Below are 26,887 nucleotides of genomic sequence, written 5' to 3'. Positions count from 1 at the left end.
CGTTGATGTAGTTTGATGTCGCTGATGTAGTTTGTTGCTGCTGATGTAGTTTGTTGTTGATGATGTAGTTTGGTGTTGCTGGTGTAGTTTGTTGCTGCTGATGTAGTTTGTTGTTGCTGATGTAGTTTCTTGTTGCTGATGTAGCTTGATGTTGCTGTTGTAGTTTGTTGTTACTGATGTAGATTGTTGTTACTGATGTAGTTTCTAGTTGCTGATGTAGTGTGTTGATGTTACTGACCTGTTTTGATGTCACTGACGTCACTCTCTCTTTCACTCTCTCTCTTTCTCTCTCTCTGAAAGGTTAACACGGGGTATTCCGTACGACAATCTCTCGCGTCTATGGCATATACATTTGACGGAAGGGACTTTGCATAGCCGTTGGAAGTACTGCCATACCATCTGGGCCATCTATTACACATTCCAGAATGTTCTTTTGTCAAGAGTTCAAGATTTAAATCGAGAACGTTAAAATATTTTTTTCGGAAATGGAAGTCGCCAGTTTAAAACTCGTGTCGTGTAGCTCGAGAAAGCTGCTTTCTGATTGGCTCATGTCGACTTTTTGTCACTAATAGTCATTTCATTGGTCAGTCAAAGTTCACGAAAGGTCGTTCTGACATGACCTGTAATGGAATGTCCTCAGATCTTTGTTTTAGTGGTAGCGAACACAAAGACCTTGTTTTAATGAGACTGTCAGTTTCTTTGTCCAATTTTCTTATGGTATTAACCGCGGGCCGTAAGTTGCAAAAAGAACAAGCAGTGTATTGACAAAAGAATCACGAACAAGAACAATGCACAGCATGTTTCATTCAATAACCCTGGATGACTGGGGAGAAAGGAAAGCTCACAACACAGTCTCAGTGATATCTTATTTATTTCCGCATCCTGGCGATATATGTTCGTCACGCATGTGCACAAGGTTACAATACAATATTGACCAATATAAGCGGAAAGGCTTGTTTATTCTTATGTGTCGTATTTACTGTAAATATTAAGGGAATTTGCCAATTAGAGAACAAAAGCTGTCATTTTAACAATTTGGAATGGCATCTACAAATAAATCCGAATTTACATTTTATAAATGTACTACCCTGACAACGGTGACCAAGTTCAGCTCAACGATTGTACCTGTGAGTGGCATTGAATACCATCTATACCTTCTCAAACACTTATATACAAATGATATATAAACACCTAAACAACATGAACGTAATCCCATAAATCACTTTGCATGGACAGTGTCCATCCATCGCATCTACTAGCCTCATCAATGCTATGGTCACCGTGAACGTAAGAAGAGTCCTACTCGCTGGTGCCTAAGTTAATCTTTATCTTTGTGCCTGCATACCAGTACGGGGACTGGAGAGTGGTGTATGACGTAATCACTAACGCTGCCCATCAAGGCACGTCGGAACTTGCCGAGTCCGCGAGTTCCAGTGACGATGAAGGTGACATTGCGAGACGCTGCACATTCTACAATGGACGGACCTGGCTTCTCGCCGTCAAGGCGAGCAAAGTCGCCCTTGATCTGAAAACAAATAGCATAACATGAACCAATGTAGACTAATATTTATTCTCAGAAATGCAGTTATATTTAAAAGTATACATCTGTAAAATAGAACGAATAAAATTCAAATGGAACCCAGAAGAATGCTTAGTTTAGAGTTCAGGCAATCAAGACTTGACAAATCATTCAAGACTTGATTGTGATTCAGTTTTTTCCTTAATTCCTTAGGCTATTGGCGACAGACAAGAGCAAAGAAAAGAAGTGGCTTAGTGGTTAAGGTGTTGTCAAGTCGCGGTAAAAACTTGAATTCAATTCCCCACATGAGTCCAATTTTGGGCGTTTAATTTTGTGAAGATTGCGGTGTATATGCAGGTCAATCACTTTTAAAACTCGCTCGTTAATGCGTTTTGTCCTTTCTGATATATATATATATATATATATATATATATATATATATATATATATATATATATGTACAGTCATTCTACAGAAAGAATACATTGTATTTTACTAACATGCAAGATCGAAGACGGATAATGTAAACGACGGGCTAGTGAGTTAAACTTTTACGTTGTATTATTACACGACGAACAAAGGCATTCATACTAAGCCCCCTCATCGCTGTTAAACTTATTCTATTTCAGGCTTGTCTCAGTGGAAATATTGCATTTCTCATCCGTTTTCGACAATCCCCTTTGCAACAATTTAACACTGTGGGAGAATATTGTAATTCGTCACTGTGATAGCATCAAAAGGAATTGATGCAACGTTTATGTGAGTTGATAATTGTAAGTGTAATTGTAGAATCGACAAGGAAAAGCTATGAAACTCAACATTAACAGAACACAATATCTCACTGTGTATAGGGATCCAGGTGTTAAAAGCTTTTACAGTTTACATTAGGAGCACCAATATTTGTACATGAACTCGATTAATACCTGCATGTTAGAACATCCTCTGAATTAATACCTCTGGATGTCCCTGGCTCCACAATGCGATGAACCATTGTGTGAAGCAGTAATTATCAGCTCACTCAAACAATGAAGCCGTAGTTTATTTGATGGTACATTTAAGTTTATACCTTATACCACAGTCACACATTTATATTTAATCAACCCAATTACGTACATAATAACATTGTTCGAAACGCACTTAACTGATCAGATATAAAACCATCAAGTCATCCCTCAAGAGTTGTTCTGATTACAGTAGCGAATGCAGATGATTCCAACATAACTTAGCCTTGCGCCAAGGCTGTACTGAAGTCCATGGGCAAAAAGTAATTCTATCCTTATAATATGCAAGTCTAGAAATGTGGACAGAACAATAAAGATGCCAGTCTCTTATTGGGACAACTTGTTCTTATTATATTCATGAAATCAATAAATTATGATTTGAACGAATAATTATTGCCTTAGAGACTTGTGCAAGTCTAAATATAACTGTATGTTCCGAACTACGACTGCTTTAACCCTTCGTTAACCCTATGAATACTTCCGTTTACCCTGAGAACAGATTTGTCTGATAACACAATCCTTCTGTCCTCCATCCTGCCCTCCACCGACAGCTCACGCGTCAGTGGTGGCACATAACTCTGTTGATGGCTGTATCTTCCTGTCAGTGTTAACTGTCAGATCGTACCACCATGTACATATTTGTAGCACTTGGTATTTACATTTCACAACGTTTGAGTACAATCAAGCATGCTCTTTCGACCAAGGTTTCAAAGAGCGTCATACAAGATAAGATTACAACTTTCAAGGCCTCAGCAAAGCTTTCGAAAAGTTTTGTGGTAAATATGTGAATAACATTTCCAAATTTAACGCATAAGTGACAAGCATTATGCCAGATGCAATTCACTATTTTGACTTGTACCTTATGTTCCCGTGGTTTTCAGGTGAACAATTGACTTGCCTGGGCATGTGCTTGTGACGGGTGGGGCAGGATACGCTCACCTTTTCGCGAACACCTGGTATCATTACTATTTGATGGCGATTCTAAAACACGTACGAATCGTACAATCTGTTATTAGACAGGGATTTCTTACGAATATGGAAAGTGTTTTGTTGCTTTTTGTTCCGAGATGGCATATGAATGTCCCCCCTTTCATGTCTTGTTTATATATCTATATTATAAGAGTTACATGTTCCTGAAGGACGTATTTCATGGTCAGACATCAAGTATGAGGAAATTTTAAGTTAGATAAACCCATTGCAGAGAAAAATGCCTCTTATTTATGAGGGATGAATATGCAGGGTTGTCCTTTTCATTTCTCTATATGTATTAGTTTATATTTTGCAAACAAATGCCACTATTTATGTTTTAGTTTATAGTTGGGGAATTGCCGATTTCAAAACTGGCCGATTTCAAAACGTGTATCATAATTCAATGATACAATGTAAAACAATAAAGTAAACACAATAACAATAGTAATTATCTAGCCTTAGACTCCTGATAGAATCAGACCCAAAAGCTAATAACATTTTATTACCCTAGACAACGGATCCATGTGCATTAATTTTGCATTCTCAGCACTCTGGGGAGTATACACATTAAGGATGCGTTAAAAATGCATATCTGTACATCTAATAAATTCCTGTTGTTGAAATTGGCTTAGTCTGTCGCATAACTCATGTCCCCTGGGAATTGAATAACGCCTAACTGGCCATATAAACATTAAATTATACAGTGAAAACAACTACGGTAAATGCACAATGTATTGGAGGTGACAGCACAGTGCATGAACAACAACGCTTTGTGTTATCAACTCTCCATGAAAGTCGATATTAGCGGCAGACCTTAGATTTATAAATTTTACATTACGATATCATTTGGTAATTTGAGCTACGGTCGGCGTATGTTGGGAGATTGTCACAGTTAGAGAAACACTAACTTTTTGTGGTCGATATAAGTGTGAAATGACTTCGATAGTGAGAGACTTTGTTGAACCAATACGCCTGTTCTGGACTAGGTTTGCGGGTGTGCTTGTCGTATACAGCCACTTGATGCATCCCAGTAATAACCTACGTCAATGGACAACAGCCCTACTCAACTTGTCCCCTAACAAGACAATCAGTGTTCAGAATTGTCAGATCATTCCACATAAATACACCAAATCCAATAGGCAGTCAAGGCTGTGTGGTACATGTCGTTACATGGCACAGTTCACGACTGAGTCAGTCAGGACTAGAAATGGCAGACAAGTTGGAATTTTCAGAACCAATGTTTCGGTCGAGTCTACATTACCTCTACTGCAGGTGACTATTTCAGGGCGGGGAAGAATAAGTTATGGGTGAGTGCGCTGAATGGCTTTAACGCTGCTTTAGCGATATTCCAGTAGGATCTCACAAGAATTGGGTTAATGCTTTGTAATCATGTAGAGAATGGAACCTGGGTATTCGGCCTGACGAGCAAACGCTAAAGGCACTAGACTGCACCACCTCCCCTTAAGAAGGTATTAGTGGAATATAATTACGTTCTTATGTACTTCAATGTAAAAAAGTAAGTTTTCAGAAGTTGGGAAAAGTGATATTTTCATTGCACTGATATTTCACTGCAAATTGGCTCCCCTTATCGGGGTCATTTATGGGGTCAATATCAGTTCTTGCCAATCAATTGAGACTGTTCCTTTTGCAAAGGGCAATTGTTGTTACTTGAAAGTAAAGTACCAGCGTGTATTCTTTCGCTTCCAACTTCGGACTTCAGATTTCAAGAATATTTTTTGTTGAAGTTGATTTTGTATATAATCATATCTAAATGTATGAGAAAGAATGTGCTTTGTTACTTTTGTTTATATTTGTTTAGGTTTTCCAAACACGGAAACACTTTTTAAGTGGCAAGTACAAGGGGTGGTGAAACGCCCCTGTGTGTCAGGTAGGGAGAATTTACGTTTCAATGGTTTATATTTGTAATAAAATAATGTATTTTCCGTTAGACAACTACATGAAAAAGTACCAGTATATCATGATTAGGATATCTAAACGTCCCCGACAAGTGTCTAAAGACCGGCAGCAACCAATTCCTACACACTCAGGACACCCCACTGAGAGTGTCACTCACGCCTTGTTCGTTCATCTTGTCCGTGTATTTCTTCTCCAGACTTTGCATCTTCTCCTCGCATTGGGTGATGAGCTCCTGCACCTTGCTGGGACCTGCGATGAAGAAAATATGCGTGGATGTATAGATGAAAGGCGCCAGACATTCGTGTGAGTAAAATGTAATGGCAAAGTCTAACGTGGAACTCTCTTTAATAAGGTCCAATTGGATCCGCTCCTATTGCCTCCATAATTAATCACCAGCATGAGGCGATATTCTCCCCGCAAATAGCGTAACTCACACTATTTGTCAATCAGCGTCTTACAAGGGAATAGTCACAGCCGATTGATGAATCTCCTTAATTGAAAGCAGCATTTCTAGTCATTTGTCTTACTGACCTTGTATCCCGATGTACGCTCCCGGAGCCAGTTTTGTGAAAGTGTAAATACCCTTGTCTGAGAAGTCTGTTTTATAAAACTAGAATTTCTTATATTGACTGATATCTCGACATTCCTCCAACAGTTTGAGTGACTGATGAGTATGATTTCAGCAATATATCACGGCCGGGGAGACCAGATATGGACTTCATACATTGTAAGTCAACCAACGAGGACAAACTTAAAATAACTAGAAAATCTGATATTCAAAGCAACGATCCTAGGTCTCTGGCATAGCTAAGGGACGTAACTCCACACAGACTTGGCCATCGAAATACGAAAATGAAAAACAAATGAATGCAACCATCATGATATCAGAAAAAAGGATCTCCGCTTTTCACTTTAGGCCTAAGGATTGATTTCACTTTGGTTTTTAGGACGGTTTCACTTTGGGCTTAATGAGGTCAAGGAACGAGTTATTATTGTTTGATATGACCTGTGACATGCCCTTGGGTCATACTCGGCTCATTCCTCCAAATAAGGACTTACTCATCATGGTGACATTAGCGAATGTCTCCGGGCAGTGCACCAACAGTAATCTGTTCCCGGACCTGTGGAAGTGTTGAACATACCCTGAAACAGATACGGAATCATGTTAACAAGGAGAGGTCATCGAACATAGAGCAACACGTAAAGAAACGGTGTTAACACTTGTGTATTATTGCCTCCATATCTTCATGAAACGATGTTTAAAGTTCTTCACAATGATAGCAGTGTTTACAGTATATGTCCATGACGTCAACGCCCATTGCCCACTTTAAAATGTCGACTTGAAATATTAGTAAAAATGCAATTAATAGAGAGCCTGTGGCGGGGGATACGAGAAATTGGCTTCACACATTGTGCCCATGTGGGGAATCGACGCGAGTCTTCGTCGTGGCGCACGAACATTTAACTACTAGGCAACCCCACTGCCCCCTTAATGAGAGAGATTTCTCCCATATTTGATGAATGTCTGGTGCCTATTTGCAGTTACCACGAGCTTCACGTAATGTGGCCCCTTGGGGAGTATCGACCTTCATCCTGTGAACATACTTCCAGATATACTACTTTACATAAATGTTCAAAGAGTTATCACAAACTCCCAGAATAATTTACTTGAAGTTACAGTCTACACCCCTCCTAAAATAAACACCATCCACAATCTTCATACCAGACAGGATCCCTGATGACCCCGTACCTCGTAAACATATCATACACGACTGGTGAATAGTGTTGACCAAATGTGGAAATATTCCATGGAATAGTCTCCCCACATTTCCAAAGATAAGCTGTTTTGATTCCCCAATAAAATTCTAATACATAAATGTTCCAATGCTAACAATGGTGCCCCAGTAGATGAGATGGCAAGTTTAAATGACACATGCGCCAAATGTTCACACAACCTTGTGATGAACAGGACATGACGATAAACCACTGGAGATTGAATTAGCTGCCGAGAGCCTCATCGATGGAGGAACACAGCCAGAACATCGATTGTTGAATGTAAAAGCTCTGGTAAGCCACAGGGCAAAACAACTAACCAGAACTTCTTGTAGTACACCATTCGGTTTTTATACAACACACGTGAATATATTGAGTATCTTTATAATAACTCACTTATGATGATTGATACTTTCTTCAAGACCTCAGTAAAGCTTTCAAAACGTTTTATGGTTGATATGTGGAGGACATTTCCAAATCTTACGCATCAGAGACAAAAATGATGTCTTATTTTGACTTGTACCATATGTTCCCGTGTTTTTTCAGTTGAACAAGTGATTGGCCTTTGCATATGTGTGTGACAGGTGCAACCGGTAGGAAATGATACTCTCACCTTTTCGCGAACACCTGGTATCCTCCCTATTTTATTCATAAAAAACATGCCCATGGTATAGTCAGAAACATACTATCTACACTGCTTTATACAGAGATTTCTATTGGATATGAAAAGGGTTAAAGGGTCACTTTATTCACAGGATTCGGAATTTCGGATTTAACTTTTGAAAGTATATCATTTTTTAAGATCAAACTTAAATCTTTCTATATACAAACTCTTCTAGAAAGGGGGTGTTTGGTGGCTGAAAGGTATACACATTCATATATTAAGTTTAGTGAGTGAGTGAAAAAGTAAAAGAGTTTACACCATATCATGGCGTAAATATTCGATTTTATGAGCCGTGACATATTACACGAAATACTGACTATAGCAATATTCAAGAATCGGGTGGTTCTTCAGTTCTTTTGAGTAGTATACGTTTAAATCCCAAATCACATGTATCACAGCTGGTAAACTGCAAAGTGTAATTGATCCTCAAAGGACGCTCAGTGGTCAATATCATGAGCACCGATTCACGCTCTCGGGATATGTTGATACACAAATCCAGCCAGGACTCTGTGTTAGATAGCGGGTTCATCAACCAGTGGGTTAGTGAGTCAAAATGTCCCATCAATTTATTATCCCTACGGTGATGAGACAGTCACCAGAGACAACTCCAAATATAAAGAGTGTTAAATCACCCCGGAAGCTAGTTCATGTAATGCTTCTAACTTCTAATGACTAAAACCTCTTTGCTTAGCAGTGAATCCTCCTTAGTCCGAAATCCGTTAATCTGGAAACTTGAAAGCTTAAAGGACCGACATAAAAGCCATAAGCACTATCAAATATACTCTTAAGGATTATTCTAGTCTCCATTCAAACCTCTACCAAAGACATTCTATTCAGTTTCCAACTCGGCCAATAATCAGCTGCATCGGCAACCAAAGCACGAATCATTTCAAAAGAAACAAGCCTGAAACTGCCATTTCCAGACCTATCACCCTGACAAGTAACATTCAATAGTCCCTGCCTGCTCGTTCAGCGGATCACGCACTTCTTCTACGAAGTGGACGTCTTCAGGGTCCAAAAACGTCTGGAATACTGTGCGGGGGTAACTTTGACGTCTTTAAAGAATTTTTCATTTTTTTATTTGGGGGTCTTAAAGGGGTTCTTGGTACTATAAGGTGACAGTTCTGTGAAGATTGTCCTTTTGACACTATTATTATAAAAATATGAATCTAGTAGTCAGTGATTACCAAAATTACAGAGGTTATGTCCCGCTATCACTCAAGTCAGTAAGGCCTTTCTTTTTATATTAGTTGGTTTCCGGAGTCGTTAAGATAAGGACAACATTCTCTATTTTATTTTTATGTGAAATATCACAGGAATGCTAAAACTGTATATCGTTTACATGGGAACAGAAATCCCTGCCACTACGCCTACATCACGACCCCACTGCATTCACCATATACGTGGGATGCATCTTCCAGAAACATCCCACTTGCTGGTCATCCTCATCCTCAGCTTCATCTCTTGCAAAGTCTGATGGACAAAGCTGCGGTGAGAGTTCCATGTGTCAACCAACGGGTGAATACCAACCGATGCAGCATGCATGCTTTCCATGCAAATGTTAGATCTGATCCTCCTACGACCGAGTGTTGTGATTTGGGATGGATAACAAATTCAGACTTGTCCTGATCTCAAGCGTACAAGTGTAACGTCATCATGTTGTTGCGCTACGTTGGTAAAAAGCGACTGAAAGCATGCACAACAGAGCAAAAGCCATTGACTTATTGATCCCTCGTGATACAATCAACGTCACTTGCACAAGTATTTGTCTCTCCGAAATATACGAGAGCAACATTGAAGGTGAGTTAAGGACGTCACCGAGCTGTGACTTTCACATGCAACTATTAGACCCGATCTTCCTACAACTGAGTGTTGTGATTTGGGAATTAAAATCAAGTACACAAACGTCCCTGTGCCATGTTGGCATATAGCGGTTTAAACCATGCACAACAATACAATGAGTGATTATTAAGCACGACATTAAAAGTGATAAAGCATGTTCCACTTATCTCAGTTAGACAAAGAAGAAATTTGTGATTTTGTATTTCTAAACCTGATTATTAGGCTTGACGTTAACACAAGCGCTTTAAACTAAAAATTATTATTTTTACTCTTTCCTGGTTTTTGAGTCAAATAAAATAGAAGAAAGAGGGCTTATTATATGGTCTATGACTACACCAGACATTGCCCAGGCCGCATGTAAATATATGTTGCTTCAGAGTATTGTAATCTTAAAATCGTGTTATTTATGAAAATGGAGTGCAGAGAAAATGTTTCACAATCCTGGAGATAAATATTATGTGAACCGATATGCTTTCTCTCCAGCTTCATGAGATGAACATTGTGCCACGGGTGTTCTTTGTGTTTGTAACATACAATGTTTTTGAAGTGGAAAAAAATGGCGTTTGTATTTCTCTTATCATAGAAAAGAAAACATGTCTAAAACTTATATTAACAAAACAACATCAATCACTTTGCGCTTTCTCCGAAACCATTATTCCTTGCACTTACTTACTTTGCAATCATGATATTGTCAGATAAACAAGTTGAGAATGTTGTTCCGGTATCATTACGCACACAAATTATTGTACTGGTTTTTTTACTTAATATTTCCAGTTACCTTGAAGGAATATGTTTTCACATTCACATTCATATATACTGCATTTATTACTGCAAGGGGACGAAGCGGTTAACTGCTTTCTGTATTCAGAATAAAAATGCCAATTATGAAACATACATATTTGTTAGGGTTATTCATTTAAACAAACTATCAAGTACAAGTATTGTGCGGCCGTTTCTATTATGTTGTAAAACGATAGCGTCCAGATCTTTGATTTATAGGCGCTTTCCGGAGCGTTGCAACCTCCTGGTTCAGCTCACAAGCAGCATGACGCTGAAGGCGACGTAATGCGCCCGCCGAAGTAACTCAATTCACCAATAAATATTGGATCGGTCGCTGGGATCAATACGGTGATGGGCACAGACCTATCGGTCTTCACATCTTTGTTGAGGAATAGACCTCATCGATCTCTTACCAACGTTGGTGCCGTAGCCCTTAGAACACCAGGTTAACACGAATGTCAAATAGATTTCACGACCGAGATGTAATGAAGTCCTATATTTCTAAGCGGACAGGGACATATGATGAAGCGCGTTCATTTTCTGGAACAACAAAGGGTTCATATCGGATTGTGACGAGTAATACCACTCAAGAAACTGGTTCTTCTTCAAAGAACAAACACAAAATTGCAATTTACAGTAACTTCGGTATTGGCTATCGTATATATTCAATTCCAATTTTAGCTTGTATTATCATCAATATTATTTTTAACTGAATCAACACACATTCCTTTGCTGAACCCACATAGGTAATTGCCTAATTGTTTATACATGGTGTTTCAGATGTACACGAAAGACAACGTTTACAGTTATGTCTTAGGCAGCATGCCAAGCCGACGGTAATCGGAACAGATAAGTCATTTGAAGTCAAAATGAATACCATGCACGTGGGCGTGGTGTTTGTCAAAATGAAATTATTACTGAAATTATTTGAGAGGAATTTCTTAGAATTTGACGGATGACAAAGAAGACACAATTATTGGATATTATTTGAATTATTACTAGTTCACGAAAATCTGGGAAAATCGTTATTCAGATATATTGAGTCTAAAAAATAAATTGCTTGGTTTGATATATTTGATTTAATCATTCTGAAACTTATAAATCTGAGTCACTCCTAAAACAAATAATTGCATGTGTCGAAAATACGATGGGTAAGTTACTCTGTATGGAACAGTAATCCCCGCCACCGCGCCTACATCATGCTCATTCTGTAACATGGCTTTAGGCTCTAAGTTGGATATATCTTCCACAAACATCCTCACGGCTTCAGCTACAAACCTTGCAAAATCTAATGGACAAAGCTGCGATGAAGGTTCCATGTGTCAACCAACGGGTGAATACCAACCAATGCAGCATGCATACTTTCCATGCAGATATTAGACCTTGTCCGAGTGTCGTGATTTGTCCTGATCTCAAGCCTACAAATGTCACGCCATCATATTGTTATGCCACGTTGGTAAATAGCAGCTGAAGCCATGCACAGCAGAAGCCTTTAACCTCTCCATATATACGTACACCACACGCGATCTCTGGCGATACAACCAAAGACAATTTACAAGTATTTATCTCTCAGTGTTATCTAATTCAACGATACATAACTGCATTAGAGGTCAGTTACCGACAGTAGGGAGACTTTCTGTCATCAAAGCCCGATCTTCATGCCATGTCATGTCGCCAAGGGACACGTCTTTACACGCTGATTGGGTTTCATTGTTCAGTTAAATAACAGTTTCAGTGGAAACACTTTGTAGAGAGGATACTGACTTTGACAATGTGGCGTTCCTGGTTTTTACACTTCAACACCCTTTTAAACGGATATTGCATTCATTTTTTAAATAAAGAACTATGATCTGAGACAGTTTTGTGAATGTTTCATTTTACAGTTTTGACTTGTCAGATAAGCCTTCTGTTGATCGTTGATTAAGTCTGTTGTTGCTGATGTACGTTGTTGTTGTAGTTTGATGTAGTTTATATTGCTGAAGTAGTTTGTTATAGGCTGTTGTTGCTGATGTAGTTTGTTGTTGGTAATGTAGTTTGTTGTTATTGATGCAGTTTGTTGTTGGTAATGTAATTTGTTGTTGCTTATGTAGTTTGTTGTTACTGATTTACTTTGTTGTTACTGATGTGGTTTGTTTTGTTTGATGTAGTGTGTTGTTACTGATGTAGTTTGTTGTTGTTGATGTACTTTGTTGTTGCTTATGTAGTTTGTTGTTGCTGATTTAACTGGTTGTTACTGATATAGTTTGTTTTCGTTGACGTAGATCGATGTTACTGATGTAGTTTGATGTTGCTGACGTAGGTTGTTGCTGATGTAGTTTGTTGTTGCTGGTCTTGTTTGATGCTGCTTATGTAGTTTGTTGTTGTTGATATATTTTTATGTTGCTGGTGTAGTTTGATGTTGCTGGTGAATCTTTTGTCGTCGATGTAGTTTGTAGTTTGTTGTTGCTGAGGTAGTTTGTTGTTACTGATGTAGGTCGTGTTTCTGGGGTAGTTTGTTGCTACTGATGTAGGTCGTGTTGCTGAGGTAGTTTGCTGTTACTGATATAGTTTGATGTTGCTGATTTTGTCTGTTGTTACTGATGTAGGTCGTGTTGCGGATGTACTTTGATGTTACTGATGTAGTTTGTTGTTGCTGAGGTAGTTCTGTTGCTAATGCTATTTTCCGATTCCAGGTTATACCGTTGTTGTTGTCTTTATGCTTCGTATATACTGATGTATAGTTTTCGATACTGCAATGACACGGATTCATAAAGACCGCCGTGGTCTAGTGGTATCGCGGAAGGCCGGTTCGATCTCCGACTGCTTCACATTCCAAAAGGTGTTAATGATACTTGTTGTCGACATTAAGGGGCTTAAAACATGACTGGTCGGTTCAGGTTAGTATACTGTGTCTGCTTTTGGTATTTACATACAATACCACTGACGCTCAAATACATGTACACATATCCACTGTTGTCCTGAGTTCCGTCACAAAATACAATGCAGTCGGGTAGTCTAGTGGTTAAACCATTCGCTCGTCACGCCGAAGACCCGGGTTCGATTCCCAACATGGGTACAATGTGTGAAGCCCTTTTCTGGTGTCCCCCTCGTGATATTGCTTGAATATTGCTAAAAGCCGTGTAAAACCATTACCACTCACTCACAATATAAAATTTGGCAGTATCCCTTTACAATGTTGAGTGGTATATAATCCATAGCCATGGCGCGTTCGACTGAACCCTCTTAGTGGATTTTCACATTAAACGTCAGCTCTGGGCACAATGGCTCCTCTCATGATGTGTCACTGTCATCGCAATATGATTGTGCAACTCTCTGGGGTGTCTTCTACATCAAGGCGGTGCATTATCTACTTTTTGTGTGGCGCAAATTGTGTAACGTGAGCGGTCCTGATGTTGAATGTTTGCACCCCGGAGCGAGTGGGCGAGAACACCATACGGTCGACTATCAGCGCGATTCCTCTTTTTAACCATATCCATAAACAATAACCAACGGCCTTCGAACAGGCCAATCTTGATGCAATTGAAAAATGTCATCCAGAGTCTTGTGATGATCACCATTATCAAACGATGTCCGCAGTCAAGATAACTCTGATCCAGACCATCAACATGGAGCAAAGAAGTTTTCTAGCATACGGACCTATTGATGTGTTACCCAGAAGATAAAGAATGACCAGCAGCCTTCGAACATGCCAATCTTGATGCAATTGTAATATGGCATCCAGAGTCTTGTGATGATCACCATTGTCAAACGATGTCCGCAGTCAAGATAACTCTGATCCAGACCATCAACATGGAGCAAAGACATGTTCTAGCATACGGACCTATTGATGTGTTACCCAGAAGATAAAGAATGACCAGCAGCCTTCGAACATGCCAATCTTGATGCAATTGTAATATGGCATCCAGAGTCTTGTGATGATCACCAATGGCAAACGATGTCCGCAGTCAAGATAACTCTGATCCAGACCATCAACATGGAGCAAAGACATGTTCTAGCATACGGACCTATTGATGTGATAAAGCACACATGTGTTACCCTGAAGATAAAACCAATGGTCATTTGCACGTGGTACCTTCAGAATCAGGAATAGGAATACGTCACAATTCAGCGTAAATATTTATCTAATGTAAAAGTGGAACACAAACATTATGAAAACCAAACTGATAATATGTTTTCACAACAGCAGGCGAGGACAGGGCGAGTCTCCCGCTAAAATTGTTGCCGAAAAACATAAACATATCAAATGTAAATATTTACAGTTAGGAATGTTTTAGGAAATTGTCATATTACTTATATATATCGCACGACGCATATCACTATTCATTTGTGAGACAAAGATAAATTTTGAATTTTAAAAGTTTGGTTTCAGCCTTCTTATCATTACTCCTGCCCATGTCCCAATGTAATCTTCTCAAACCCGTGTGTGTGTGTGCGTTTGTGCGTGCGTTTGTGCGTTTGTGCGTGCGTGCGTGCGTGCGTGCGTGTGTGTGTGTTGTATAACGTCGCACTCAGCGCAATATACCTGTTTTGGGTTTTTTCTTCATCAAAGGGTTATATCATAACTTTATTATCAAAGGTGGCATAACGCAACACAACATTACGCATATTGTTTAATAAACTGTTATGGATTCAAAAAGAAATATTTCAATAGTTAATTTGACACCGATCTTCCGTGTGTGTTTGTAGCCAAGGTTGACTACAACACGTCCTCAAATCATACACTGCTGTTTTCCCTACAAAATTTGAAAATCAATCGTTTGATTGTCCAAATTAAGAATAGTTCCGTTAATTCCAAGAGTGCATTAAGTTAAATAGGGTTCACAGTAGTATCGGCATGAATAATTGACAACCACCTGTCGATTCATGAAATTTAATGGATTTTTTAAACAATAGTGTGACGTCACAGATGTTTCAATATTAACTTGAAAGGCCAACTGGAAATTGGGGTTTATCTGTACCCTGTGAATGAAAGTTGCAAGGTCCTCACCGACGGGGACGTCGTTGTCTGAACTTAATGAGATGAGTAGACCACGCGTAGACCATGATTAGACAGGAAGTAGACGGGACGTAGATGATAACAAGTTCGGATCACGATATAATGCTATAATGAGTAAATTTGGTGGTTTGTTGTTTTACGCCGCACTCAGCAATATTCCAGCTATCTGTAAATAATCAAGTTTGGACCAGACATTCTAGTGATTAAAATCATGAACATCGATCTACGCAATTGGGATACGATGACATGCACAGCGAGCCTGACCGCCCGATCCCGTGAGTCGCCTCTCACAACAAGCATAGTCGCCTTTTACAGCAAGCATGGGTTGCTGAAGACCTCTTCTAACCCGGAACTTGCACACTAAGTGATTGAAAGGGAATTCAAGCAACTATTGCCATTGGGAAATTACAACAAGTTATATACTCGATTTTCGCATTCAATACGACTAAGTCACTTGGAAAAACAACGCGTTTCTTAGGAAAATTGTGAGAGGATCTAATTTCATTAATGGGTTTTTATATGGAAATAGGCGGTGCATAACGCGATCTGGAATTGATCCCCAAAACTGTCTTTATTATGTCCACTTGTAAAATCTTCATTAGAAATAATCTAAATGTTCGAAAAAACACGATGTTGCTGGGAATCCGCGGAGGGCGTGACGTCACTGTACATTGACGCGTTTATAACGGAGGGAGAAAGCAGTCAGTCGTATAAACACCAAATGGAATGGGAATATCTTTCAATACAATGTTCACCAAGGCTTTTAACAGCTTTCTCCTCACCAAAGAGATACTCTGTTGATGTGAAATGGTCCATTTAGATGTAGTCAGCTGACAATGTCAATGTGATATATCAAGAACGAAAATTTGACCTAATATCCCGGACATTGGTGCCTCCAATCTTACACATCCTTCACTCTTACAGCTGAACGAATCAAGTGATTCTGGTTTGATAATTCATGAACACGTATGCATGTCCATGATCATTCGTCACCACTCGACACTTTCCGTAACGTACCCGGAATGACACGAGCGATTACGAATGGTCCACAGCCTGAACATTAACGCACATCCGTGTCGCCATGTTCTCTGCCCGTTCAAGGCTATCGGTTATTTGTCTACGACGTCCATATTCCCAAACCTAATTTGCAGTGAAAACAGACACCACTTTGCAGTATAGTGTTGTATACAATGGTTCAGAACATATTCTGAGTGGGTTGTCTAGACGAGGTGGTGGCGAGTGTTGGGAATGGATCGCCGCTACACCCATTTGCATTATAAACACTCCCGAGAACCATTCTGACCTAAGTAAACCCTTTGTCTGCAGGAACACGGAAGACTAACATATTGCTAGTTTGATGTCTGAGTCGCGAAATATGAGGAGAGGAAATATTGTTTATCATCCGGAAACGACACAAGAATTAATGTAACATTCCTTTCCTTGTAGAATGGTAGAATGGTAGAATGCACAAACTGAAAAAGGGGGAACCGAAATGGAACAAACCCATTCTGTCCCAGCCAGATGCCATTCAAAGTTTGGCTGCCCTACGCGAAAGTTTGTAGTTATCCCCACTGACAGGGCTTCAAATAACAACCATTATATGTAAGCATCACTACATGAAATGTTTGGTCATAAAAATTGGTTTAATTAACGTATCAAATAATGCCACATAGAAGGCCTGTATGTTAATAGAGGAAGAAATCTGCCCAAACTATGCATCAGTTACTGTACTGTCATCTTTTGACTTGGCTCTAAAACCTGAAGACATGACCATAACTCTTTTGTATTGGATTCCATAGCTCAATAAAAAAACTGTACCCCAAAAAATATATTTCTAGGTCCAGCAAATCCCTGTCTCAAAGACTAAACGTAATCCTCAATACAATCAGGGGAGGACGTTCTTTATTTTCACAGAAAGTATTTGAGACAAGCGGAATTAATATCATGTGGATTCCAAAAAACTCAAATGATTTGCTTGACTTTTTACAATCTCAGAAAAGAACCAGGCTGAGTTCTGACAAAATGTTTAATTTGTTCACACCACTATCCCAAATGAGAAATTTAAGGAAAAACTTCATCCCTTGACACATGGGGAATTTTTTTTCAAAAAGTGGTGACACGTGTATCTTCAGAGGTTCAGGTCGATTTGTAAAAAATGAAAGCCGGGATGGATTCTCCACATGGATAAAATGTGTGAGGCCCATTTGTGGTGTCCCCGCCGTGATATTGCAGGAATAGTGCTAAAAGCGGCATAAAATAATACTCACTCAGTCACTCAAACTGTTGGAGGAATATCGAGATATCAGTAAAAATACCATACTCAGTAAACCATACTCAATCACTCATTGTTAACATCTATAAATACCCAGACCCCTTCCTCTGATTTTCCCATCTGAACTGGAAATAGGAAGACCAACGAGACCGCCTCATGTTTCATATTAAGATCTATGCATAACGATTCAGAGTGATAAAACACTCTCCGCAAGACTGTATGACAAGACAGATGACTTCAACTTTCCAATGGTCAACTTTCCCTATATGTCGAGCAATATTCCAGCAGCTCCAGCCTTTGGTATCAACATTTCACAACTTTTGAGGCCCTATAGAGCATGCTCTTTCTAGGTGCAAGAACTGCACTGTTAGCAGTTGGAATGAAACGTTTTATGAATACCTTTATCGCTTATTACCTGCTTGATCACTCAGTAATATCGCTGAGTATATTTTGAAATGCAAGGAAACTTGGAGAAATATAGAACAATGAGTTCCACTATTCCACATTCATCCAGATAAAGTCAAAACGCCATGATGAAAACCTACTAGCTATTGCGGCCACTATACCAGTATCAAGGGCCACTGTGCGTGACAGAGTCGTTTAAATCATTCTGGGGATGAGAATAATGATCTACTCTACAATCCGACGAGATATAGTTATTTCATGATATCATGATTACTGGTGCACCAGCTTATTTTTTAGGATATTAATGCATTTAAGCTTAATCCAACAGAGAATTGCATTGTCTTTTCGCCTCATGGGGATATCTGGTTAGAATTGGTCCGCAGCTATCTATGCTGGTCGTATGAAGAGACGGGTGGTCAGGCTTGGTGAATCGTTGAGTGTGTGTCATCGTACCCCGACGGCGTGATCGTTGCTCACAATATCAATCATTGGATTCTCTGGCCAGATTCAATTATTTACAGGGGCAAGGGTGGCCCAGTCGTCTAAGGCGCCGCGATTTGCTGTGCAGAGTTGCGTCCCTTTTGGCAGGCCAGAAACCTATGATTGTAGGTTCGAATCCCGGTTCGCCCCGATTATGTTTCTAGGTTTGTCAGCACCATACCCGTACTCGTGGGTTTCATCGAAGTGGGAAACGTCTGAGACCTGCATCACTTCGGGCTTTCCTCCCACATTAAGCTGACACGCCGTGATATAACTGGAATACTATTAAAAGCGGCGTTAAACCCAGCTCACTCACTCACTCAATTATTTACAGGCAGTCGTCAAAAAGTTGGAAAATTGCTGCGTGCGGGCGGCTTTCAACAACAAACAAACAAGCTAACGGCTTGTTTCTCTCTCATAAGGTATTTGCAGTGGGTAGTCAATGAATAGATCAATAAAGTTGACAGTCACAAGCATTGTTATTTCAGGAGTTGCCACAGCAGACATACAGGAACCATGGTCCACGTTCAAGCTGTCGCGGTGCTTTGAGAACTGACTGATGGAAGTGTCAGAGGAGAAGTAGTTCGCAACCATTATGATTAAGTGTTTTGAACACTCGCGAATGATGAAATACGTTTTAGATAATAGGAATTGATAACCTGACTTTGTATTCATTGAAACGAACAGCGGATACGGCGGATCAAACGCACGCTAGGGGAATGATGACATTAAGTCTTTATATCCCAAATTAACATTAACAAAACCTTTAATTATTTATTATTTGGGATCAGAATTCGAATTGGCGTAGCTGCAGTTTCGCAATTCTGATACTGGTTGTAGTGTTACCGTATTAATGGCAATTCTCGACGAAGTCCAGGGTTCGATTTTCCGGATGAGTATAATGCGTGAAGGCCATTTATGCTGTCTCTCGTCTCTCTGTTGCTGGGACATTGCAAGAACTGGCTGAAGGCAATCTCACTCTTCCTTTTAAACGACTTAGTACGGTATAAAAGTTACAAAATGTGGAATTATATTTTAAGACTACTTTGGGTGTGATCTCAAATCGGCCTCAGCTTCTTTTCAATCCTCTGAATAAGTTGTAGCTACTCATCCTTCTCACGTCAACATCAAAACAATCTAATAAAAGTCGAACTATTTATTTCTGTAAAAACTGTTGAACATTCCGCTAACCACGTTTGCTCAATACGAGGTCCTTTTGAAAGACCGAGAAAGATCGATTTTAGACAAATCAATTTAGTCTTGAACGGCATCGGTTCATCCTTATGTACATTCACGCTGATAAAATCTGCAACGACTTTTCACAATCTCCTCGACGAGCACAGTGTTTACATTGTGAGAAGCTAGAGACAGTTACTGAGTCGGACCACTGATTAGATTTAAATAACCGTCGACCGACGTTTCTAAGTAATAGTTTTGCATCTACATAGAACAGAATTTCTGAAGACTATTTTGAGGAAATTACAAAAGAAAACAAATAAGATATCCACTATTCTCATCATTCAACGGTTTCAGGAAAATAATTGACGTGGACCACGTGTCTATTGCAGCTTTCAGGGGAAATATACTAGCCACATTAAGAAACTGTGCACGGAGAAAATATAGATATAAGGGCACACCGTCCATATATGAAATATAGGTTTGAACACAGCAATTATTGGAGACATTCAAACGCTCATGCACGTGCAATGCGATATGACGTCATTGATGGGGGCCTATGGACGTGCAATGTGTTACTGCACGTGCATCCTGTGCAGCTGTACACAGCATGTGCAACTCAAACTTCGCTGTCACTTTGGAAAGCATGATCTGTGGTCATTCGAAAATTCAAAACTTCTCAGGCGCAGACACAAGCATATCACAAGCAAATCATGCCTAGATTGACAGCTGCACAGCGTCATGAAGCCATCGGAATGATCCGAGCGGAAGTGAGGCAACAACAGGTGGCAACACAATTCCAATGCCATCGTCACACGATATCGGCATTGGTGAGGCGTTATCAGAACACAAATGACGTTGCCGACCACCCACGTTCAGGACGTCCCCGAGTAACGACGCCAAGGCAGGACAGATGGATTCGAGTTACACATCTCCGACACAGGTTCCAAACGGCAGTAACGACGTCCTAGACAATTCCTGGACTGCGCCGTATCCATCCCAACACTGTCAGGAATCGTTTACGTCAGTACGGGATTCGACCACGACGCCCTGCCATACGTCCCATCCTGACACACCATCATCGAGTCAACCGTCTAAGATGGTGTCGAAATCATGTTCGCCAACCTCGAATATGGTGGAGAAATGTTGTCTTTACAGATGAATCGAGGTTCAACATTTCCCACAGTGACGGGCGCCAACGTGTCTATCGGCGTTTGGGAGATTGTTATGCACGCAACTGTATTGTGGAGAGGAATCGTTTTGGAGGTGGCTCTGTGATGATTTGGGGTGGGATAACAGCACGGCACCGAACCCCTTTGGTGATTGTTCAGGGCAATCTCACCGGTGATGGCTACAGAGATCAGATTCTGAGGCCTGTGGTCATTCCTTTCCTGCAACGTCATGGCCCGGGATTGACATTTCAACAGGACAACGCTCGTCCTCACACGGCTAGGGTCGCAATGGATTTCCTTCACCATAACAATGTCATGTTACTGCCATGGCCTGCAATTTCTCCAGATGTCTCCCCAATAGAGCATGTGTGGGATGAAATGGAGCGCCGTCTGCGTCGTCTTCCACATCCTCCAGATAACGTCCGTGACTTGGCACAGGATTTGAGGAGGATATGGCAGGCCATTCCCCAGGCCTTCCATGCCCATTTGGTGGACTCCATGCGTCGCCGATGCACTGCTGTGATTCACGCACAGGGTGGTCATACCCGTTATTGACTTTGTGACTTTGTCGTATGACCCCCTACTCCATTTTGATCTTCTGACGTCATCGGAACAGATGTTGTTCAGGTCCCGTTGACATTTTCTTATGGTCCGATCATTCAGCTGCTACAGCGTCTGCATCATTTTGTTCTTGCTGTGTTGTATTTCAATCCAGAATATATTTTCTCCGTGCACAGTTTCTTTATGTGGCTAGTATACATTGATGTAATTAGTAATAAGTAAATTCAATATGACTCCAACAATGCCTCAAGAAAGAATCAACGAAGTACAGCGTTGTATTAAACACGTTTCTTGCCGAGTAGGACGGTATTTCAGGGGGAAACAAATCACATTACTTAATTGTACATGGAGCAACGAACCAACACATATCTCATGACTTGGGGGGGGGGGGGGGGGGGGGTCGGGTAGCCTAGTGCTTAAAGCGTTCGCTCGTCACGCCGAAGACCCGGGTTCGATTCCCGACATGGGTACAATGTGTGAAGCCCATTTCTGGTGTCCCCCGCCGTGATATTGCTGGAATATTGCTAAAAGCGGCGTAAAACCAAACTCACTCACTCACTCACTCTCATGACTTAGGGGCGCTGCTCAGAGGCGCCAGAAACAAACACAGCCACAATAACCCACTGATAATTCATGTGTCGGGAACTGTGTCAAACATATCATGAAGTACGACCTTTGCTCAGAGTTAACTTCTCAATGATAATTCATATGTAGAGCACTGAGCCACAAATCGTATCACGTCACCAGTGAAGATCCGGGATAGAATAGGTCTTCAGCAATGAAAAAAAATTACTAGTATGCTTGTCGTATGAGGCGACTAACGGGATCAGGTGGTTAGGCTTGCTGATTGATAGTCATGATGTTAATCACTGGTTCAGACTTGATTAATTACAGACCGCCGTCTTATAGCTGAAATATTGCTGAGTGCGACTTTAAACAACAAACACAAAATCGTATCATGTACAATCACGGGATAATATAATTCGAGAGAAATATTGAAATTCAATGCTTGTTCAAACACTCTTAAGATTTTTCCGCTCAATGCCTGTCTATATGCGTCTATATGGTCGGACTGTCAGTGTGTGGTCGTCATCGGAACAGCCCTTGGTCTGATAATTGATGAGCGTTCGATGCGTTCGTTACCAATGCAAGGCTTTGGGGGCGTTTAGCGTTCAGATCAGGGATCGGTTATTTGATGAAGGTTACAACATTCAAGGCTACAGTAAAGCTTTCACAGCATTTCATGGAATTCATGGGGAGAACATTTCCAAACTTGCCCCATCAGTGACAAAAAATTATGTCACATTTAATTCCTTATTTTGACTTGGAACATATGTTCTCGTGTTGAACAATTGACTTGAGACTTGTGTTTGTGACGGTTGCTTTCGGTAGGGCAGGATACGCTCACCTTTTCTCAAAACACCTGTGCCATCATTATTTGATAGTGAGTGAGTGAGTGAGTTGGGTTTAACGCCGCTTTTAACAGTTTTTAACAGTATTCAAGTTGTATCACAGCATGTCAGCTTAATGTGGGATGAAAAAGCCTGGGGTGATGGGGGTCTAAGACGTTTACCACTTCGGTGAAACCCATGAGCACGGGTATGGTGCTGACAAACCTAGAAACATAATCGGGGCGAACCGGGATTCGAACCCACAATCATAGGTTTCTGGCTTGCCCAAGGGAAGCAACTCTGCACAGCGAAGACGACTGGGCCACCTGTGCCACCCCTCTCCCCCATTATTTGATATTGTTGGAATCGTAAATAGATTTTTAGTAGATCTTTCTTATGTTTATGAATATGGTTTCTCTTGCCTTTAGTTATTTATATTTATTAATATAAGTATCAATATTTCGGGCGACAGAGACTGAGTACCGTTTTTGTCGTCTGCATTAGCCGCCGTGATATCAATTGCTTGAATATTGCAATACGCAGCGTAAAACAATACTCACTCTTCAGTTTTACAATACAGCTTTATCATCACTTAGGAGATAAACATACTGTGTTTTCAATGTAGAGCTAGGTTACCTGTAGATTTTGCAGTGTAAAGTAGAACAACTTTAATAGTTTGATTCATATGTGCAAATTGTGGAATATGAAACTCAGCTTGAATACTTACTTTAAAAAACCTATTCACCTGTACAAGCTGGTAATATTAGTAATAAAACATTTATGTTTTCATAGGGGCGGTCGGGTAGCCTAGTGGTTAAAGCGTTCGCTCGTCACGCCGAAGACCCGGGTTCGATTCCCGACATGGGTACAATGTGTGAAGCCCATTTGTGGTGTCCCCCGCCGTGATATTGCTGGAATATTGCTAAAAGCGGCGTAAAACCATTCTCACTCACTCACTATGTTTTCATAATGAGTAACGCTGCATACCGACTTGAAATGACAGATTAATATTTAATAACTTGGAATATAACACACCCTTTTGATAACGAATACTGTCCATACATCAAAATAACAAAATCACCTGTCAAAACACTTTAATATGAAATTATAATGACATTGTACTTGTTGTACACTTTGTATATTGGCACATTCAATAGTACTCATGTAACACCGGTGGTGGTTTTATTTGAGTAATAAACTTGTGTAATTAATTGGTGAAATATGATCCTGCTCAAAAGCTGTACTCAAGCTGACACCCATGACGTCATCGCCCGCGCATACCCGGTAGACAACAAGCTGGGGGCTGCAAGAGCACATCCCCGTCAACGCCGGATGGTTTGCCCATTGGCTATGTTGAGGTGGATGTCCTCGTAACTCTCCATACCTTAACAATAATGAAACAGAGGCCCCGCAGGAGCCGAGGCCAATTATTTTTAAGGAATGGAGAGTTACGAGGTTATCCCCCTACTTAAACACATCCCTACTTTTCCATTCTGATAAATCATTCTCCTGTGGATTTTTTTTGGAAAAATAAACCAGAACTCTCAGAAGCCTGTATTTATTCTGTGTGAGTCACCCTTGCGTGTTGCACGAGGAATGCTGTTACTGTTGCACGTGCACCAAGCTCCGTCGCGAGTTGATATTTACAATGCATGGTACATGGCTCTTCATAATTTTGCGAGGTCCTAAACCAGTATTACCAATCGTTTGCACGTTGTAAATACATGCTGATGGGTATTACAGTAAATAAGGAGCCCTGAACAAGGATACATATGTTGACCTGATTATTTTCTCGTCAAAGGTTTATCTTATTGCTGTGCATTTGAAATTTTTTAAAGGTAACCTACTGTAACACAACATTACATATAATTTATTATTTTTGAGCTTTTAAGGTTTATGCAATTCCAAGTATTTATACTCTTCCAAGTGCAAATTAATTACAACATTGTCTTAAAAAATAATGGAGCGTTTGAACAATAGAATGACGTCACAGATATGTTTTAACAGCAGAAGAAATGTAATAGGCAAGGTCGTGACAACCAGTCAGCACATATAGACTGACAAAGTCTTAAGATATAAATGTATAACTGTGCAAGAAAAATCCTAAGATTGCTTTAGTCCAAGATTGTTCGTAACAGGGCCGTTGCTCAGAGGCGCCAGAATATTTCTGTTGGAGATTGACGTTCCATAGGTCATCCTTCTTGAAAGGGAATTAGTAAAAATTGTATCTACTTCGCTGAAGTGTATTGAGATTGATTACAGTGACCACGGTCAGTAATGCATATTTGATTCAATCTTCTGTCCTGGAAGATTCACGCGATCTGGCAATCTATGCTGTCCGTCACGGCTAATGGCGATTGTCCGTAATACAAACTCTCCCGTAGACAGAAGGCCACGTGTAGAACGAATATTAGGAAACATCGTTCGCGATATATATGAGAAATTAAGTTGTCAGTACGTATAGACACAGAGGCCACTGTCTGACATACATCATAAAGTCAAGTCCTAGATCTCCATCGCAGATTATTGAATTATGAGTGCGTGAGTTGGGTTATCATGCCTTGAAAAGCAGACCAGTTATATTAGGGTTCGCCAGCGTGTGTTGGGGTGGTTTAATGAAGGATAACATAGTGTAGATGTGTTACACTGTGGAGAAACCAGCGAGCACGGCACGGTGCTGACAAACTAAGTGTCATGATCCCTGCGAATCTTTGATTCGAACCCACAACCATCGCATCCTTGCAAGGCTAAGGGACACAACTCTTCACTGTGATCTGCATGGTTCAAGAAACGGAGATGAGATGACATTTATAATCTGATTGATAAGTGCAGGTTACATTTTTACAAGTCTTCACGAAAACTGAATTAAAATCATTCAAAATGAATGGATTAGTTTGATGAGCATGTCTGTTGCAGTCTAATTAAATGCACATTTTCGGATTATTATTATTAATATTACTTAGACCGTTCTAAATTTGAAACAACAGTGGCTAAAATAATGTCTGATGCAATTCCCTACTGAGTGAGTGAGTGAGTGTGGTTGTACACCGCTTTTAGCAATATTCACACATTGTACCCATGTCGGGAATCGAACCCGGGTCTTCGGCGTGACGAGCGAACGCTTTTACCACTAGACTACCTCCCCCCCCACCCCCCCACCCCCCACCCCCCGCCTCCCACCTACTTTGACTTGAATCACATGTTCCTTTAGGTGAACATTTACCTTGCCTTTGCATGTGTTTGTAACGGATTGCGTCAGTCGAGCAGGATGCGAGTCATGAACACATGCTCATTACATGGTCGGAACAATACAATCGACTCTGCTCTCAGCAGAAATTTCTTATTATTTTGGAAAGGGTTAATTTTATTTAATTGACACTCGAAGAAAATAAAGAAAGGCATGTTTTGAAAAATCGATGGCCAGACGGTGACTGTGTGTTTAACCCTTCGACGTTCTGGAAAGTGTTCCTCGTTATTATTATACGTATATCGTCAACGCCAGCTAATAATCAGTCTTGTTTATATGTCAAAATCGGGTGGTCAGGCTCGCAGTGATTGACATCATGAGCATCGATCTACGCAACTGGGATACGATGACATGCATCAACCAAGTCAGGTAGCCTGACCACCCGATCCCGATAGTCGTCTCTTACAACAAGCATAGTCGCCCATTACGGCAAGCATGGGGTGTTGTAGGCCTATTTTAACTCGGATCATCACGGGTCTTTGCAGATACGGGTGAATTTCCAACATGTGGTAAAATAGTCATCTTCAGTCAGGAACCTGATCATAGTTAATTTGTCTCTTAAAATAAAGAATTCGGCCTTTTTCAGTCAGTTTTCCCCTACCACTGTATTTGAACTTGTAAGTGAACAAAAGAGGCTAATTGTCAGCCTTTGGAACGTGTCTGATAATTTCAATACACACGTTAGATTCAAACTGATTTTAGGAAATATAATTTCTCTGAGT

At 40.3% G+C, this 26,887-nt stretch overlaps 1 protein-coding gene across 2 annotated transcripts in view; it reads right to left on the bottom strand.

Annotated features, from left to right (window-relative positions):
• Positions 1 to 859: 859 nt before the first annotated feature.
• LOC139445044 (universal stress protein in QAH/OAS sulfhydrylase 3'region-like) overlaps positions 860 to 26,887 on the bottom strand; it is a 65,454-nt gene continuing 39,426 nt past the window's right edge. For both annotated transcript variants that reach the window (XM_071226106.1, XM_071226108.1), the window contains exons 2-4: positions 6,466 to 6,549; positions 5,564 to 5,655; positions 860 to 1,525 (exon numbers count right to left, since the gene is read on the bottom strand). In XM_071226106.1, the coding sequence (XP_071082207.1) occupies positions 1,319 to 1,525; positions 5,564 to 5,655; positions 6,466 to 6,549 (383 nt within the window). In that variant the 3' untranslated portion in view covers positions 860 to 1,318. The remainder of the gene's footprint in view (positions 1,526 to 5,563; positions 5,656 to 6,465; positions 6,550 to 26,887) is intronic.

Source organism: Haliotis cracherodii, unplaced genomic scaffold (assembly GCF_022045235.1).
Source record: "Haliotis cracherodii isolate W230 unplaced genomic scaffold, xgHalCrac1.p SCAF_6, whole genome shotgun sequence".
NCBI classification, from domain to species: Eukaryota; Metazoa; Mollusca; class Gastropoda; order Lepetellida; family Haliotidae; genus Haliotis; species Haliotis cracherodii.
This window is presented reverse-complemented; position numbering and strand designations above follow the sequence as displayed.